This window comes from Drosophila kikkawai, chromosome 3L (genome assembly GCF_030179895.1).
Source record: "Drosophila kikkawai strain 14028-0561.14 chromosome 3L, DkikHiC1v2, whole genome shotgun sequence".
In the NCBI taxonomy this organism is placed as follows: Eukaryota; Metazoa; Arthropoda; class Insecta; order Diptera; family Drosophilidae; genus Drosophila; species Drosophila kikkawai.
In genome coordinates this window covers 5,842,221-5,862,494 of record NC_091730.1, presented here as the reverse complement: position 1 = coordinate 5,862,494, position 20,274 = coordinate 5,842,221, and the positions used below count along the sequence as shown (strand labels likewise).

The window sequence follows — 20,274 nt, the reverse complement described above, 5'->3', positions numbered from 1 at the left end:
TGGCCAAGTCCTCTGTGGAGCCGCTTCCTATATAAGTTTGCGGTCCTGTCAGCTCAGTCAGTCACACACTCAATGAGTTGACTGGCGGTCACCTCCTGCTCTTGGCGCCTCTCTGATTTTCTTTGTGTGTGTGTTAGGGTATTAGGGTGATTCTTTATGGAAAAACTTCTGGAAAAAGTCCATTAAGTTAGCGAGAATATTTACTTATTAAAGCGAAAATCAAACAAGGGGATAAAGAATTGTTTTAGTTTTATGTAAGCGTAGGACAACACTGCGTATGAGTGATGGGGAAGAGAATTAAGCTTCAAAAAAATCTTAACTGGGGAATAATCTGATTTAAGCTTTGCTTAAGGGGTAAAATGAAGACATCTCTTTATAGTTTTCTTCTACAAATTATCTTTAAACCTCAAAAAGGGGTATTGAATAATGTTTTTCTTGTTAAAAGTTGTAGTTAAGCAGCGGGCAACACTGCGTATGAGTGATGGAAAGTGATTTATTCTTTAAAAAAAGGTTTAAATAGGTAACAAAAATATTATTTAATCTAAATTTAATAATTTTGAGAGATATAAAAGAGATTTTTCTATAACAAATTCTTAAATAGTTTTAAAAAACTAAATCTAGTGTTAAAAAGTTTTGTTTAAAATCTGAAAACAACACTTTCCATCAAGTTTTCCTTTCTAAAAATTATCTTAAAATAAAACCAAGAAAACAAGGCTCTTTTGGTCCACCCTAGCGTGCATACATACGTCACTCAGGGCTGCTGATGTCAGAATTAATCCACTGTGAATGCATGTCATGTTTATGAGCCTAGTTCCAGAGAGAGGGTGTGCGAGTGTGTGCGTGTGTGTGTGCAGGAAGCCTCAACAAATGGTTTGATTGCAAATTGTTGTCGCTGGCAATGTCAACAACAATGACACACTGGGGACAAGTTGGGTTCGCCATGGGCCCCTGTCCCTGCAATGATGCGAGCGGATCAACCGCATGGGGCTTTGGAATTTGACCTTGGGGAGCTGAGAGAGAGCTCAGACTGGGACTCTGCAGAGGGAAAACCTCTATCCCCCCCCCTTTTCCCCGGAAACAGCCACAACATGCACGCGAAATTAATGCTAGTTACCGCAGTCAACTGCAACGGAAATGCGGCGACTTTCCTGCATTCCTATACATATTTAATGGGGAAATGTCCTGCAGTTGCCTCGGGGCGACTTCCGCATTGCTGCTTCTTGCGAAGCGTTGACTTGGGAGTGGTGGCTGGAGCTCGTTGAACCCCAACACCCATTGACCCACAAAATTATGCTACGCTTCCTGCACCTTTAGGTATTTCAAGTGAAATTATTATGCAACTTCAAGCTAAATTTAAAGGGGTTTAAGTTGTTTTATATTAAGGAAACTTATTTTGAGATTAAAGAATCCCAAAGTTCCAGTAGCTCTGTGTAAATCTGCCCAATTTCTCATTTATTTTTCCCCAAAACTTAAACCAAGCCAAAAAACTGCTGTACTTCAGCGAAAAACCCCAAAAACCGTAAAGGGAAAAACACGGCAAAAACTTTTTCCGGCTAAATAGTTACACATCCTTTGCATGCGTGTGTTCCGTGTGTGCCTCCATTAGCATTTCATTGTGGAACTCCCCGTTTGCGTGGTTTGACTTTTCCTATCGATTTTGGCTTCTGCCTGACACATGGCACCTACAAAAAGTTTTCCTCGACTTTGGCTACCGCTACGTGTAGGGAAAAACTTTCACAATTGTCCATAAAAACAAGAGAGAACAAAAAGGAGTATGGGCGGGGAAAAATCCAAAACAACAACCAAGCATTTACCATTCATAATGAAGTCATGCCGAAGGCTAGTTCTTGCCCCTGGCTGGTTGAATGGTTGATTGTTGGCCAAGTTAACAGAGAAACAGAATCCAATTAAAGGACATGTAAATGTTGTTACTATAAAGTATACATATAGGTAATTAGAACATTAAATACGCTAATGAGTTCGGACTATGCAGGATTTTTAAAGGATATAAAGGTAGCTGAAGAATAAGATGAACTTGGGGAGTAAGTTTATCGTTTTTAATTTCTAAAATTCAGTCAACAACTAAACAAATTTAGAGGGTAATCAAAATAATTAATATCTTCACAGGTATTAAAAAAATGATTAGGAAAGAGGATTTAATCTGGCTTAGGCTTACTTTTAGTTAAATAAAATCACCTAAAATCCACTTATAATTTATATTTTCAAGTAGTTTAGTACTAATTTTTAGCTTTAGATATATGAATAAATAAATAAATATATTTTTAAACTGCATTTGATTTATAAAAACCCATAAGACATTGGTATCTAGTCTCTTTTTATGTTCTTCTTAAACAAACCCGCACTTAAGCCTTATTTTTTCTCCTCGCTAAGAAACGAAATGAAGCCTGGATTTAATTATGATTTATTGCTTGGGTATTGCCATTAATAATACGGATTAAATTCATTCCCGTTTTGTGTCTCTGCAATAAAAATAATTATGATTCAGCGTGCGGGAGAGTGGGTTATGTTATATCCTTCCAGGGTTATAAATATATATTTCGTGTTTATGTGAGCATCCTTGCGATTTTCATTTTTATAACGTGCTTCCGGCTGCATTTGCTGTTTATCGCTTTTGTTGCTTTGTTTCCGGCAAAAAGGGAAAAGGGAATATCTGAAACGGTCCCCCCGGGTGGCAAACAACAATGGCAACCGTGTCCACTCAGCGACACAAAGTCTGCCACTCGAACCGCCGAGATGTGATGTGTTTTTCCTCGCTTTGACTTCCTCTCAAAATGTTTTTTCTGCTCTTGAAAAGGTCAAAGTCTTTCGAGTTACAACAGATTTTTAAAGTGCTCGCTGGGAAAACCATTATTTTTAGCTAGCAGAAAAGTAAATCCAAGCAGATTTAAATTAATTTCATGGGATACCCGCTGCCTTTTGGTTATTTTATCGTTGCAGGTGGCACCCAGTTTAACTGCCGGTAATTTGTTTGGCTCTCTGTGGTCCAGGTTTTTCATTCAATTTGCTCGCATTCCAAACCAAGAGCTACGGAATGCAATTCTCTGCGTTTTGTTTACGGTCAACCGAATGATATATATATATATATTATAGAGTGAATGCCATTAATACAGAGACCCAATTATATTTTACACAACTTTGAAGCCATCTAATTGCTTAGATTAAACTCTAATTCAAATGGTCAAACAAAATGGTAATTTTGTTAAGGTTTAAACACAGCCAACTGCCTCGTTTGTCATCTGAAATAATATTTAATTAAGTGAAAATGTATTCAACATTTCACTGGATATTCTATAAAATATTTACCTGGTCTTAATGGCATATATGTATCTTTTTATATATTTTCTGTATGTAAAATCTACAAACTCAGAGGTATTTTTGCTTTCCTATTTTCCAACTCGCCTGTGATTGGCTTATATTTCTTGCTCAGCTGAATGTCAACATTTGTGAAAGCTGTGAAATGTCCAAAAGTATATTTTTGAATTCTTATGGATGGCAGCTCATAAAAACATTTGACGTTTTGACGACAGAGCAGTCACACCTTCAAATGTATATAGCTCTTATTTTTTTGTTGAAATAGAGAAAATAGGAATTTTGTGAGAATTCTCTAAACAGTTGTATATAGAATTTACAAAATATTTCTTTTATTTTATAGAAATCAAGTTCATTGTCATGAGAAAAGTAATATTTACGTGCAAAAATACAACTTAAATCGTATAAAACAAAACTATATTTTTATTTGGCATCAATAATTTCTCTAGGAAATGCAAAAATAAATATTGATGTCTGTATAAATCAAATTCAAGCATAACCTATGACAACGCCAGCAAGTCTATAAATTGTTTATGGAAAATATAAATTCAGCGTTTTTCGTTTTCTGTGTGAAATGTATATGGAAATGTTTATGGAATTTTATTTACAAGATACGAGAATTCCTGTCTGTCTTTTAAGTATTTATTTGAATTTATTTTAGGGCCCTAGAATTAAATCTTTAACAAATAAAGGCAATTTTCTTATATTCTTAAAGAATTTATTATTATAAATTTATAAAATAGTTGCATTTCTAAATAAAATCAACCCACTAACAACTTCTCCAACATTTTCCCTTTAAATTAAAATATATTCAATATACAATATTATTTCCCTTTAACTTTCCAGAGTTTGTTTGAACTGGAGCTGGCTGGCTGCAATGAGGTGACCGAGGCGGGTCTGTGGGCGTGTCTGACGCCCCGCATCGTGTCGCTCTCTCTGGCGGACTGCATCAATATAGCGGATGAGGCGGTGGGCGCGGTGGCCCAGCTGCTGCCCTCCCTTTACGAGTTCTCGCTGCAGGCAAGTCCGCCCCTTCCTCCTCCTTTTCGAGTTTCTCGGAACTAATTGATTCTCCCAATTTCCCCAATCCCAACAGGCTTACCATGTCACGGATGCGGCGCTAGGCTACTTCTCGCCGAAGCAGAGCCACAGCCTCAGCATATTGCGACTGCAGTCGTGCTGGGAACTAACCAACCATGGCATCGTTAATATCGGTAAGCGAACCACTGTCCCCTCATCCAGAAATTAATCAAGTAACATGGTAAAAGCGTGTAAGGTGGGATGGTGGGGATGGATGGAAGCTGGAGCCCATTTGTCACACAAAATGCACGGGGAGAAAAGTCTGTGACAAATTTAAAAGGGGGAGATTTTTAAGACGGTTTAGAGGGGAGTTTCCTTTATTATTTTAGAGTTCAATTATTTATTTATTATTTAAAAAACAATTAAATATATTTATAAAGTCAGAATAAGATCTAAATACTTTATAAAATTACTCTCAGTGATTAAAAATTAAAAACAAATAAAATAGCTTTCGTTTCGCCCGGACGCAATTGGAATTTTTGAGTGAGGCTAAAAGCCATTTACCATTGGCTTTAATGTTTAATTCCGCCATGTGGATGCCTCCACGCTGGACGAGTGTGTTGATGTGGCTCCCGGCCGTGCTGATAGTATTCCGAAAAAGCTGTGAGGGACATCCGCCGGGAGTGTGCCGCCTGGAGACCGAGCTGTAAGAAATACATAATGCGGACATAACATTGTAAATGGAGTGACTATGCAGAGGGGAGTTACCATTCCTCACGGATGTCCTTCCGGGCAGGCCCCTCGTCACCAATTCTAAATACTGCACTCAACTAATTGAAAACTTTTTGTGGGACACTTTTTGTGCGACGATGCTGTGTGTGTTTTTTTTTCACCCATTTCCTGTCCAACAGAGCAGCTACTACTATTTTTATATCCTTTGACGTCAAACCCTTTTCTCTATGCCAATTGGCAGGGTCCAAGCTCTGCTTTCCGGCAGGAGTCTTTATGGGAAAACCAAAGAATTTGCAAGTAAATTAAACAAAAATAAATAAATAAATAACAGAATTAGCTAGTCTAAAAACAGAGAGAGTTTATAGTCACATTTTTACCTTTAGAATTTGATCAAAGCTTTGATTAAGCTTACTCCCAACTAACAGCAACTTTAGCTTGTTTTACTATCAGCCAACATATCCTTCTGTTTCCTTTTAAACTTGGCCATAAAACCACTTTAATTGAGGTGCACATTGCCCTTTAGCTGAGCAATTTTAAAGCGTGCTTAGGGTGCTTTTACAGGTGCCTGGAATGCAAACTCATTTAAAATGCGATCGACAGCGACAGGCAAACATAAACCTGCTGCCACTCGAGAGGTTTGAGAGCCCTCCGCCTGTTTTCGCTTTGCTTACTACTTTGACCTTTGAGTCCTGGCTCCCAGGTCCCAGGTCCCGAGTCCCGGAGTCTCCTAGCTCTTCAGTCTGTTTCGTAGACTGAGTTTGGGTTGAAAACTTTGCAATCAATTTCATGGCACGTCATTTTCTTTCCGCCTTTCCTCCTGGCTGCAATCAACAAAGGCTAAGGGGCTGCTCTGCGCCGCAAATTAAGCTGCAGGTTGCTGGAGGCGCTCAGGTAGATGGCTTCCCTTCCCCCCAGGTGCTTCCTTGCCGCTTGCCAACTCCTACGGCTTCAGCAGTTAACCAGCTAGATTTCTCGCTGCTGAGCTGCGCATCGAAATCGAATTATTGCAGTTCAGTGATCAACATCGATGCGGTTGCAGTCGCAGGTTGGAGGATATATAGCTAAAGGGATTTGCATAAGGACACTGGGAGAACAATCATGAAGCAGAATAAATTCTACACCATAATATATACATTTTATCATAATAAATTATATACAGAAAATAATCAACGAATTCCAAGTCTAAAAACCTTCCCAATTTAAGCTCCAAATAAATATTCAACATTTTTCCCGATGACCTCAGTGTAATCCCATTACAAAAACCGTTCCATCATAGGACCTCCTTGCACAGTAGCTGCAAAAAGTAAACAAACTATGAATTTTACAGCTTAGAGGGGAAAAAAGGAAAATTTATGAAATATTAAAGCTTGCACAAACAAACGTTTTCAGGCATATTTTCGGTGCGTTTGCAAACAGCTTGATGGATGAGGGAGCATCAAAAGCCCAAAATGCCAGTTACAAAAGTATGAAAAGCATATTACACATTCGCCCCGTATAACAAAGATTGGCTTCTGTGTCTGTGTGTGTGTGTGTGTTTGCCTGTGTCTGTGGGTATTTGTGTTGGGCGGTGGACGGTGCTTACGTGAGGACATCAGCAAATAGGCGCCATATTTAATGGCGGCATTTTGTATAAATTGCCGCCCAATCATAAACTGTTTGCCCAGCAAGCATAAGCAAGTCAACAAAAAAAAAAGGAGAAGAAAAATTCAAATAAAAACCAGGGAAAAACAGAGATTAATAGGGAAGTTGCCTTGTATTTATTTTACGATTTATTCCAAGTGACCGCATGTACCGGAAATACGTGTTTAATTAATGGCAACACTCAAGCCCCGAAGGACATGTGAATTATTCATTAATTTCCGTTATAAACCAAGCTCATTTTTAATAAAATTTAAAGTAATTTTTAGCTGGAAAATAAAGAAAAATTAAAGGAAAATATAGAAGCACTTTCCCCTCTTAATACTTAATATTTAAATCAAGTTCAAGTGACTTACAAATGCCTTATGGTCACTTAAAGTTTATTTTAACCCCAGAACTTCTGGCTGCATTTAAAGCACAACCTTGTCTGGTTCCCTGGCAGCTTGCAGTCTAAACCCTTGTCAGAAGTTGGCTAAAACCCACTCGCAGTTTACAGTTCACAGTTGCCTGATGTTGAACTTTTGCCCCGCCGGAGTGTGGCACAAACTTTTAATAACAATTCCCCATCCGTTTGCCACGACCCGCCGGCCATGAAAGAGCGTTTTGTCGGTGGCAGTGGCATTGGGTGCTTATCACAACATCGAGAAGCCATTTAGCTAATTGCATTTGGCATCTAATTGAATTGGGCCAGGCTCCCAGGTTTGCAGACAGGACGCGGTACACAGGAGGCAGGACTCGGGAGACAGCTAAGGCTCAGCTGTCGCTTAGCTGGCCAACTGCCAGGGGTATTTTTTTATGGCTAAAACAGAGGACACTGTGAGAAAGTTTTGCCTACAACTTCTATTAACAATCCTTTTTTTTCTATAAAAGAATACATTTTTAAAGATTACTTAGAATCAAATAGAAGTAATCCTTATTTAATTCTTACCCTTATCGTAATAGTTATAGCTCATATTTCTCCCTGTGCTTGGTTTTTGGCCACTGAAGCTTCAGTTGCTATTTTGCCACTTTGATTGCGAGGTGACACATCATTTGGCACGCAATCCGACTCGCTGGCGGAACCGGAAGAGCCGCTAGCCGCTCTAACTGACTGACTGACTGACTGACACATTGACAGGACGCCCTTGCTGGCCCGCGGGGCTAATTGCCAGCGAGGTCGTTCAACCGGGCGTATGCGTGATTTATGAGTTCGCACGTGAACAAGGCGAGTATGCGAAAATGCGAATGGCGAGTGGCGAAACGTAAGCGAAACAATGAACAAGTTAATCTCCCATTAATTAACAGTGTCAACAGAAATGCCGCCTTTCATTTACCAGCGTCCGAGCAAAGAAATAACGAATGGCGACAACTACAAACATGGTCGAGGCGACAAATCAAATTTTTCTACCTTTCCCACAAAGCTTTACACTCGATGTGAGGCATTCACAGCTGCAGAGGCAGACAGGGGCGTAGCCAGGAATTAATAATTGAAGAAGGGGTGGAAATTAAAAATTAAACTTGATCCTACTTTTAGCAACGTTTTTGTATAGAAAAATCTGGCTAAGCAAATTATAACTTTGACATTACTTGCATTTGTTAGGGTATATACTTTTGTGATCCCCACCAGCTGTTGAGGGTTACGCCCCTAGGATAATAAGCTTCTTCTATGCTTGATTGCTGGGGGATTCGGTGGGTGGAATGAGCTGGGGGGGAGGTCCACTGCTAATGAAGTGGTTGCGGTTCGTTTCGCGCCTGAACAATTGCACTTGTCGACGCGAAAGCGACATGTCCATCAATTTAACCGCAAAGTGCATGCTCTCCGCCCACAACCTACCCCCTTTAATATCACCCAAAAAGCAGGCGAGGATTGCCAGCCAATGATTTTGTTTATACCAAGGATACAGTGGTACTTTGATGAATGGAAACAAGTGAAAGGGAAACAATTTTAAATTAGGTTTTATTTAACTTTTGAAATTGAGAAAAAATATTTGCTTTTTTATATAAGTAATTTATTTACAGAATTCTTAATATTCTTAAAAAAATATTTCATTTTTTTATATTTAAATCAAAAGTTAATAGACGAATGAAAGGGATTTTTTTAGATTTAATCATTTCTATTTAAATTTAGAAAAATAGGAAAAGGAAAATTCCATTCCATTTAATTCAATTTAAATACGGAATTCTTAATACTACTTGAATATATTTTAAATTATATGCATTATGCTATACCTTTTCCTATGCTTAAATTAATATTTTATGTTAGTTATGTCACACTGTTAGAGGTTTGGCAACGAATTAGACTGGTTCTTTTACAACATCATTTAATATATGACTCAGAAATGTCTTAATATATAATAGAAATATTTTATTTATATAAAATCTATATTTTCTTTTGTCTAAGAAATATTTTTAAAATATTATTGCCACACAAACTGTATTATAAAGCTAAATAAAATCTATTTAAATACATTTTATATATAGTAAAAACTAAATAGACCAAAAGAATCCTTTTCTTGTGCCTCCATTTTCCTTTTAAAACAAGGACCACCCAAATGCTGATTACGTTAAACTCGTCAGTGGATAAGGTTGCTGTGTGGGTCTTCCTCTATTTATCTTGGCCGTCTTTCTCCCCCAACTCTCCTCTCTCTCTCTCTGGCTATTGCCCTGGCAAAGACCGAATTCCTGCTCGCCGAGACATCGAATTTATCTTCCTCAGCCGGCGGCAACGCCCGCTGTCCGCCCTCTCGGATAAGTTCCCCCACCCAAAATTGATAAGTTCCCCGGTTTGTAGCTGCCATATAGCCGTAGGAATTCCGTTGTCCCTTCCCCCTAGACTTTGTCCATCTAATCCTGGTCGCGGTTGATCCCGCTGCTGATGGGCGCCCGTCGGGTGTCGTGTTTATTTAATTACATTTGCATTTTCAAGGTGCTCGCGTCGCAGCTCCTGTGTATTTTATTCTCTTTCATTCTCTTCTCTCTCTCTTTTGTTGAGCAATTTTTAATTAACTTTATTTTTGTAAAAGCTGTTCGAGGGGAGGTGAGGGCACGCATAGCCCCTCCTTTAGGGCCAAGTTGTCAATCAATTGTCAGCTGGCAGTGACCATGAACTTGGCTTAATTCGCACAAAGTTGTGTGATTTGAAGGGTATCCGCGATGCAGTGGATGCAGCGACATGGAAAGTGCACTGGCGGCGATTTTCATTAATTAAATGCAGCTTGTTAGGGTTTACTAAAAGTATAAAACTTGGAGAGACTGCAGTATAAAGTGTTATGAAGCTGGAAAAACTTTAAATTGGTCATTAAAAGTAGCTTCTTTTTTTAGAGTGAGACTTCAGGGTATACTTTTGGCGAGAGAAAAATTTAATTAGCATAAAGAAACTTTGTTGAAATAATATAGAATGTTTTGGGAAGGAAATCAGGTTGTTTATGTCTTGAATAAAAAATTTGTTATGGAGCTTAGGATTTAATTAAAGCTTGAAATAACTTACTTAAGAATTAGGATGAAGAAAGCCTTGGGATAAGTCTTTGTTTATACCTTAAATAGTAATAAATTGTAATAACAAAATTGGTATTTAATATTTAATAAATTCCCTTTAATCAAAATCAGTTTTATTTTACATTTGTTTCTCTATTATTTATGGCATTCGAGATCTTTTTATTAGCAAATAAAGTCAAGCCTTTACCTTGTTATTTACTTATTTATTTTTAAGACAAAAGAATGTAATAAATGAAACATTTACCTCTAGAATTAAGTGCTCTTAGGTATAATCTACCCAAGGCAATTCCAATTTCTGTAAAGAATATACAACCAATGAACCTGACAAAGGCAAGACTATAATTTAAATTAAATGGAATATGCATATGCAGGCCCAGACATCAGATGGAGGACAAGGACAAACTTGTGCCCAGCGTCCCCCTGAAAGTCCTGCCAACAACTGACTATACAAATATGTACATGAATATATATATTTATATATATATATATATATATATATATATATATATATGCAAACAAGCAAGTTCAAAGTTGAGGGCCAGGCCATAAGGAACATAATTGCTGGCTTATGTAATGCCAATTGAGAGGCGCCTGCCACATGCAGAAACTTTCCTGGCAAAAGGGTTGTCGTTGTAAAAATAAAAAAAATAAAACCCTACAACCGCGTGGGCGAGTGAAACTCAGTTTTAATTGCATTTGATGGCAGCAGAGACAGGCACACGCATTCGGAATTACAGCGGAAATAGTTGCACGCAATGACGCACGCCGGAAGTCCACAAGAAGAGGAGAAAGCGGAGGAGGAGGAGGAGCTGCACTCTCACTGGGGAACCAATGCTGATGATGCTGTCACCGTGTGTCCTATATATTAGCAGTATCAGGCGCCCAGGCCCAGCTAGGAATTAAGCCAGGGCCTCTGGAAGAGTGATAGCTGTGGGAATTTCCATCACTTTCCCTGGACAGCCAGAGGATGCTGTCAACTGAGAGTATAAACAAATGTTTAACCATAGCAATAAATGGGGCAAACTTCTAACTAAAGCCAGTAAAATCTTAAATTTTTTATAAATAATATAAATTCCAACTCTAAACTATAATTAAGTCAAACCAAACCACAACCGCTGCACTAGTTCTCAGCAATTAAAATGCGAAAATCCCCAAGTCAAACTGCTGCAGTGCAACTTTAACGTTAGAGGGAAGGAGTAATTGACGTCATTAAAGTTTTCCGTGGAAATGCTCAAGAAGCAGAGCGGAAAAGGACTCGAGCAGACAACACAGGCCACGAAACTGGGTTAACAATTTTCGCTTTTGAAAATGCCAGGAAAAGATGTGAGCAAAGTCACAAGGGAGGACGACTCTAGGAGCTCTCCGGCCAACTGCCAATCAAATCCGCACAGTCAGGACGACAAGGACCAGTGACCCGTACCCGTTCCATGTGTTGTGCGTGGAAAACGCAGGAAAATGGGTGGAGAAAATACAGGAAAATAGAGCAGGGGATACAGTGTACTGAAGTATTCAACACACGGGGGCCATTAGTCGACAATCCAGCTAAGCATTTTTAATGCATTTTTAATAAAGACGCCGCAAGTCAATCTTTAAGGGGAAGAAGCAGAGGGCCAATTGGGTTTTCAAGGAATTAATTATTAAATTCAATAAAAATACAAGCCAAGTACTTTTAATTGCTCTAAGAATTTTAGGTAATTTTCTTAGTGGTTTTTAGAAACTTTATACAAATTCATTGATCGTTTTTACGATTTAAAACAAAAGGCTATTCACCTACCATAAAATCAAATCTTGATATATTTTATATAGTTAATTATATAGTATATTTTCTCAAACATATATAATCATCTTAATTACCAACTTGATAGGCAAACCTCGTCGAATCCCAGCTGCAGAATTATTTCTGATTGAAACTGTTTGCTGCTGTGGTTTCTGTCAATTTGCCAAAAGAATCGTAATTGTAGCTATTTCTTTTTTTTTCTCGATTCCCCTGTTTGTGGCACGCTTTCATTGTATTTTTTCTATCGTTTTTTGTTTTTTTTCTGGCAAATTGTTTGCTTAGCATTCGCATAAATTAGTGTATAATTTAGAGACACAATCAAGGCAGACATAGATACAATTCAATAATGAGATTGTAAAACTACATATATTTGTTTATCAACTTGAATTTAAAATTTAGTTTCAAGGGTATAGGTTCTTGCAACGATTATATATGATTTTGTAATTATTTATAGACTGCAGATCCCCAAAAAAAGTGAAATTATTTGAGTTTAGGTAGTAATTATTTATTATATTTTATTTAAAGTAAAATTCACAATGATTTTTAAACTTAAAGTAGCTATTTACCTGGTTTTCTGTGGGAAAACACTCTCTCTTTTTCTTAGATATAACTTTAAAGATACTTTATCTTTAAATTTCAATGGCCCTTGAACTGCCTCGACCCCTTGACTCCTCGAAGACCTCGACCCTCGACCCCCATGGAAGAGCTAATCTGCCATTGCGCAACCTCATCGCAATTCGCGGTAGTTCACTCCAGGCAGTCCGCCATCCACATCCTTCCATTTTCTATTCCCCCCCCCAACCGGCTTAATTTTCCTAGGAAAATATAATGAGGGGAAAAGGGAAGAAGGGGAAACCTAATGAGGCCTGCACGTTTCGAACATTATTTGCCTATGCAAGAAGTGGGGACTCCCCGGCACCGACTTCTTAGCCTCCCCCCACGCGACTTTTGTTGCCTGCTCATTTACGCATTCATTGTTTGGCCTCAAAGTTTGCCGTTAATTGACAGGCCACTTAAACCCTAAAGCGGTTAAGCCACAGTTTTCCCTGCAGCCCGGAAAATTGCCCAAGATTTGTTTTATCACTACCGACTTTGGTAAATCCTTAAAGCAGATAACTTCTAAGGTGTTTCGCGTTAGGATTACAAAGTTATTTAGTTTGAGTACGAAATTAAAGTTTTTTAGTGGTTTAAGATTGACTTAATCCTTAGTTTAAAGTTGGTTTTATTAAGAAGAAAAATTGTATATGAGAAGAATGTTTCTAAGCTTGGTAAAATATTAATATAAAAAACCAAAATCAAAGAGTTCTTCTGCTTTTTTAAAGCATTTTTAAACCTCTTTTAAGCGAGTAACTGAACAAAAATTCAATGAATTTTTCATTAATTTTCAAGAGTGAAATATTCATTTAACATTCAAACAACATTCAAACAATTCGCAATGTTACAAAGTGTTTATTGAATTGGAAATTGGAATCTTCAAGGCAAAGTATCCGCACAATGGGGTATTTATTGTTAACTTTGAGGGACATTCCATTTGCTCGGAAACCATTTTGAATATTAAATTTCCAGAGAAACTGGAAAGCAGCAGCATTCAGCGGGAGCTGAGCTGATTAAGCTGAAATGCTTCCAGGCTCCTCTGATGCTACGTAACTCGCTGCTTTATTTAATATACTCGTAAAAGTTTTGTTGCCACAGTGAAATTTCATGGCATTTTCCTCCCCAATGCCGCAGTTCCAAGTAATTGGCATAATGACGCCCATCTACAAACTCATCTTAAACTTTAAGCAGCTTTTGCTTGCCTTGAATGGGTACCGAAAATTGTTGGGAAAAAGCGGCTTTAATTATTGATTTGACTTTGAAGGGAAATTGGTCTTATAAATTGATATTTGATATTTATTTCTTCACACTTCAGGTGTGCCGGCAAGGAATTTATAAAGTTGTGGAAGTTCTTTTAAAAGAAATAAATATTTAAAGCTATTTTTAGGCGCTAACCCCCATATTTCCTGACATATCCTTTCGATTCAATACAAAATTCGCATAATATTCACATCACTCATACGCCGCGTAACCAACTTTTTATTGTCTGAGTCAAGAAAGGCAGCCAGCAAATGCAATTTCCCTCATTGACCCCAAACGAGGCAATTTGAAAAATCAGCAATCATCAAATGAATGTCATAAACAAATGCTAACCGTTATGTGAGCATAACTTTCCACATGTGAATACAAATACGTAGGCGAATATCAAAATGAATGGCTGAGAGACATGCCCAGAAAATCAATAAAAATCGTTGGCAGGCCAAAGAGCCTGCCAATAGACATGGAATTTGTGAGTTGTCCCAGTCCTGGGACCTCTCCACCAGCCATTCACCCATAAAAAAACCAACAAAAGTCCGCAGAGAAGTATGAAAAAATTATATTTCTCGACCAGGCTTCAATAGAAGCCTTATGGTAACTTTTTCAACTTTTTCCCTCTTTTTTTTCTAATGAGCAAATCAAATTCTAGTCCAAACATTTTTCGACAGCTCGAGTGGAAAGTGGAGAGAAGTGGGATCCTTGAATGTGACAGGCAGGCAGGCAGGCAGGCTGGCAGGCACCGAAACATCAGCTGAATGCCAAACGAGGCTCGCATAAACGTCGCTAGTTGTTATGGGAAATGTAAATGTATCTCACGGATACACAAGTTACAAGTTGTTTGCCCGACATGTTTGTGTTCCCTCTGCCTGGGCCCCACGTCCTTGTATTGACACTTGTCTCTGTCTCAACGAGTGCGTGAGTGGGAGGAGAGAGGGGGAGGCAGAGCATTAGCCCGCTTTCATGTTTCGGGACACTATTTCCGATGCGAATTCCCATTTCCCTTTTTTCCCCATTTCCCTGTCAAGCCGAACAGGTAGACAGACTCTGCTCTCCAGCTGGAAATTCGCAGAAAATGAACCCAATTTATTCATAGAAGCAACGAATCATTGCCCAACTTTGTTGGCTAGTAATTTATTTTTGCCCGAAAGAACAAATACAAAGTCAATAATGAAAGCTGAGAGCTGATGGTGGGCAAAAATCAAGTAAAGTTTCCGGGAATAGAAAAGTTTTATTGGGAGAGGAGAGGTGTAATTTGAGTGAATTGATCTGTTCTATAACTTTTAATTTGTGTTAAAAATCTAAATCTATATAATAGATTTTAAATAATATTTCTAAGCTTATATTTTAGCTTTAAAAAAAAACAGTTATTAAGGTCTGAGTGTATCTATAACATGTGAGCTGAGTTATAGACATATTTCTTCAGACATTAATTATTCAGTTGGCTTTAATTTCCGATTACTGATTGCATAAACTGGCTGTCTCTTCTGGGAAGAGAGAGATCACAATCTCGTCAGGGTAACCCTTTCAAGATTAAACTATATTTACCAGTTTGGCATTCAGTTTTGTTATCAGGGAAATACAGATAGTATTCAATGAAGGCTACTGTTTTGCATTAATAAATGTCTAGAGCAGGCTTTTTGAAGTCAAATTAAGTCAGAAGTAAGAACTTTACTTTAAACAATATTCCTTACTTAAAGTTCCTTTTTCGCTCAATATCTCCTTTATTTCATTGTCCTTTTAAACACACAAATTATACGTTCACTAGTTCCACTTGAATGCTGCTCTTAGCTGCAATTTCAGGATTTGTGATCGCAAAAACGAGTAATCCAGCGGAACGGCTAAGAAGGCCAAACAATTACCCGTTAGTGTCGGTCACAAAGCGAAACAGCAACACGTTAAAAAAGGATAGGAACTTTTTACTATTTCCACTATATATATATATATATATATATTATTTATTTTATTCTATAAAGTCAAGTTTCGATTAGGGACTCGATTCAAACTCGGAGAATCACGAGATGTTGCGCGTCGATGGAAGGCTGATAACGAAATGAATTTCATCGACGATCGCAGGCGATAAATAAGCAAGAGAAGCGATCTGCGGAGGCCTCTAATACTAATGCTAATGCTCCCGATCCGCTCCGAGTGTAATTCAATCGATGTCACTCTGGCTGCTGCGATCATTATCAATCTATCGGTGATGATGATGCCCCGCCTTCCGCCCCTCCCTAGGAGTATCCCTATGGTATTTGTGGTCTGCTGGTGTCGCCGGCGGCTCTTAATCACAATTTTTCTAGTGCCGGCACTCGACTTAGTGCAACGTAACTGTATCTACGTCTGTGCATCGTTAAAACACACGTACAGGGGAGATTCTATATTACTAATTCCTTGAATAGTCAGAGATTGAAACCCTTAAGATTACTGCGAAACACCAGAAGAAATTCTTTTGGAAGAAATTATTCTATTAATTATTAACAACCATCATTGGAGTAAATCTATTAAAATCTCCCCTTAATTTTGGTTGTTTTTACTGAAGCTTTACTGTTTGCACTAGATGTTTGTGTGCACAGAGGCGCCTTTGTCGTTGGTTGTGTTTTTTTTTGTATTTTTGCGGTTTTTAGCTTTTGGGTCGTCGTCAGACGATTGTACTGCATCCACCGCTTCATAGATACAATTACAGTTAGCTCCTTGAGGAGCAGCCGTTGCCTGGAAACATGGCAGCCCTGGCAGCTTGGCCATCATCAGCAGAGACCGTCGGCATTAGGTCGTCAGCGTTACGGTTATTGTCACTGCTGCGGCTTCTCGTTGAATCCCCCCACGCTGTTACCGCCTCCTCAATTACGCTTGAATATGCATTAGCCAAGGATTTGCAAGTCCTTTAAGGGTGAATACTCAGCTAGGAATGCAAGCAGTGTGTGTGTTCAGGAGGGTGGAGCAATAGAAGTATTTCTTTCCAATCAGATATCCTAGAAGGACATTGATTTGGGGAATTTAACTAGAGGTTTCATGGATTTTCTGGTTAAAAAGGGGTTGAGATTAAATGTATATCTGGATTTAAATTCTTAGAGAGCTTTATTTTGAATAGAAAACTTCTTTAAGACAATTTTGGAAGTCTTTTTAACAACTATATTGATTTAAAAAGGTTTTAAATTCAGTCTACAGATTTATTAACTTTCAGACTGAAAATTAATGGGTTTTTGGGTTTATTTATAACTGATTTCCAATTAGTTCCCCCCATCCTGTGGCAAACTCTAAGAGTATCCCAACTTCTGCTTCCCAAACTTAGATTCCCTTCTTATCATTTATGCCAGTCGTTTAGGATTTTCTCCTCTTGAAACTACATTTTATTACACACAAAACTCCACAGTAAATCATAAAATAAAGCCCACTCTCTTTATGAAAACAACATAAAAGCTTTGCTTCAGCTTCAGTTAGTCAATAGAAGAAAGGCTGCGGCACAGCGGGCAATGTTTGTGTTAATTTTTCATAGGCCCCTCCATTCAGTTCGCTGTTTGCGTAGTTTTCCATTTGGCCCAGAGCAGCCCACAGTATCGCGGCTATCTTTTAGTGTGGATTCTCTAGTTTGCGCATATTTTGTAATTCAAATCGCTTTTCGTATGTGCCTTGTGGTTTTTTTGGTCAGAAGCCAAACAAGGGAGTGCTCTACTCGCGAGGAGCACTGGGTGTCTCAGTATCCGAGTAACCAATGTGGGACACACAACCAGCCAACCACCCACCTACCCACCCGCAGTTGCATATGAACCAATGTATTTGAGGGCACTGAAATAAATATAAAGTATTTCATACATTCTAGTAATTATTGATAATAAAACTAGAGTTAAGAAGCTTCTCCTTAATATTTAACATCATTTTTTGTGGGTTCTTTTGACAGAAATATTGTTATAAATCCATTTTAATTTATTACAAATAAACTATAGTTTTTCTCAGTGTCTTTAGTTGAATATGGAGTCATTCTAAGCAAGAACAAAGCGGCTTACTTGAGTGGACCCTGCATTTTTCGACTTCTTTCATCTTGGGCAGGGGTTGAAGTGGTTAGGGGTCTCGGACTGGAGATGGGAATTCGCCTCAAACTCACACATTACTTTGCCTGGGTGGAGGAGGAGTCTGCTCTGATTTTCCTGGACCCTTTATCTCTGTTTGCTCAGCCGCCGCACGTGCCCTCCTCCGCCTCCTCCTTCCTTTCTGGCCGGAAAATATTCCTAATTCCCATTAGCAAAAGCCTTAAGCGGCTTACGAACGGTAATTGCAGCCGTGTGCTGTCACTCTACCGTTATGAGAGCTCTGTCATCGGTTATCGGTTGCCTGTTATCAGCAGACAACTCTTGACTTTTCACAGATTATCCCCGAGAAAATATTTACATTTTCAGTGTCAACTCAAACCAGTTTGTTCAGAAATCGATTAACCCTGAACTAGATAGGACATTGAAAATCCTTATAAATATTTTTAAAATATTTAAAAAATGCCTTTAAAATCTCCATTCTTTTGAGATCCTTTAAGAAGGTGTCAGCAGTTCAGGCTACATTTTTGTAGCCTACTTTCGGTCACCCTTTTCAATGGATTTGAAATCCAAAGAGATTTCTCCAACACCTCTGGTTATCTCGCATTTGTTGCCTACTTCAAAGGATACCCAAGAAAACAGGGCATCCTGCATTCATCCACAGAAAGGACAAACAATCGGTGATTCACAAGAAGAGCATGCCAAAAGGAAGAGCAGAACAAACACGCCAGAAAGTGACACAGCAAAATGTGGAACGAAGCAAAACTGTTGTCGACACAAATGGCACAGGCCGAAGGAGAAACTGCCTCAGACTAAGTAGAGCAGCAGTTGAGGCTGCTGTTGTTCAGCTTTAAATAGATGCGGTAATTAGATACATGACACATTAGACCAACTGGAGACTGAATAAAGCTTAGTGGCAAATCCAGAGCAAGGCGGCTTTATGTAAATAGCCACTAAACCTAATTGCCACTCGGATTGCTTAATGCTTTTCTTCAACTCAAAACTGGGGTAAATGCTTTGCGACACTTTTAACACTCCTGAACATTAAGATGTTTCTTAATTTTTATTATATAATATTTAATTTCTTAAATGGGGGAGTGTGTGTGTGGGAGGGTAGAGCAATAGAAGTACTTCTTCTCCAGTAGATAACTTAGAAGGACATTGATTTGGGGAATTTAAATACAGATTTCACGAAAAGTAAATGTATTTCTGGATTTATATTTATAATCAGCTTTATTTTGAGTATCAAACATAATTTAAGAAATTTTTTAAATCCTGTTTTACAGCTTTTCAATGTTACTTAAATTGTAATTTGTAAATCCTTGCAAGGTATTTTAATTTCAGTCATTAGCTTAAAATTTTGTAAAAGACTCATTTCCGACCCTATAAACCATATATATTCTTGATTAGCATCATCAAACGAGTTGATGTAGCTATGTCTCTAAGAATTTTTTTTTTTTTAATTTTTCCAAAAAAATGAAAGGGGTTACATCATTAAATTTTTCAAAAATTGAGAAAAATTTAAATTTCCTAAGATGATTAATTTAGTATGCAGTTTTTTTAACCTGATAAAAACTAGCACAAAAATGCTTTCCAAATTGAAATCGATACAGTTTTGACTTAGTTATGATATTTTTAATCTTAGATTTTTCACCAAAATTTTTCCTCTAAAAATATCATAAAATATCGATTTAAAGAATGTGAAATTTTGAGGTTTCTTAAAGAATTAGTTACTAAATAATACAGGCAATTAGTGGTAAGGATATTACCATAAATCTCACAAATTAATCAAGGTGTTTCCCATTACGATAACAACACACCTTTTCCCCCTATTTATTTTAAAAGGATTTCATATAATCAAAAGGTTGTAATTGAAATTCTTGATGAGGCCAGAGCAAAGGGAAAACATTAGCTCCTCAAAACATACTTAACCCGTCTGCAGAGACCCCATTCCCACACAAAAAGCAACTACATCCCAGCTATGTGAGGTGAATGCTTCGCTTCCAGTTCGAAGTTTGCCTCCTTGCAGTGCCCCATCTGGTGCCCATAACTAATGTCTACACTCTCCGCCTCTCTGTGATTGCAGTGCACTCCCTGCCCCATCTCACGGTACTAAGCCTGTCCGGATGCAGCAAGCTGACGGACGACGGAGTGGAGCTGATTGCCGAGAATCTGCAGAAGCTGCGCGCCCTGGACCTGTCCTGGTGTCCCCGCATTACGGACGCCTCGCTCGAGTATATCGCCTGTGATCTGAACCAGCTGGAGGAGCTGACGCTGGATAGGTGAGTCTGAGTCCGCCAGGCGCAAGGTCGTCGTTGCTGTTACTACTTACCCTACCACCCTTCCATTTGCTGTGTAATTATTCATGAGTAAAATTCAATTTCCGTCGCCGAGTAGCTGCACCTCATCTCCGGCGGCGGGCCATTAGTCGTC

The 20,274-nt window shown here is 38.4% G+C and overlaps 1 protein-coding gene and 1 long non-coding RNA gene across 2 annotated transcripts in view; one reads left to right on the top strand and one right to left on the bottom strand.

The window, feature by feature from the left end:
- The window catches only part of LOC108073992 (F-box/LRR-repeat protein 16), a 30,298-nt gene that overhangs the window by 7,998 nt on the left and 2,026 nt on the right, over positions 1-20,274 (top strand). Inside the window, exons 3-5 of the mRNA XM_017165845.2 lie at positions 4,177-4,350; positions 4,427-4,544; positions 19,928-20,123. Coding sequence (XP_017021334.1) covers positions 4,177-4,350; positions 4,427-4,544; positions 19,928-20,123 — 488 coding nt within the window. The remainder of the gene's footprint in view (positions 1-4,176; positions 4,351-4,426; positions 4,545-19,927; positions 20,124-20,274) is intronic.
- Positions 2,394-4,511, bottom strand: LOC138928326 (uncharacterized). Its single transcript, XR_011444846.1, has 3 exons — positions 4,433-4,511; positions 3,325-3,471; positions 2,394-3,257 (listed from the first exon to the last, which is right to left on the bottom strand). It is a non-coding gene; the product is annotated as an uncharacterized lncRNA (long non-coding RNA).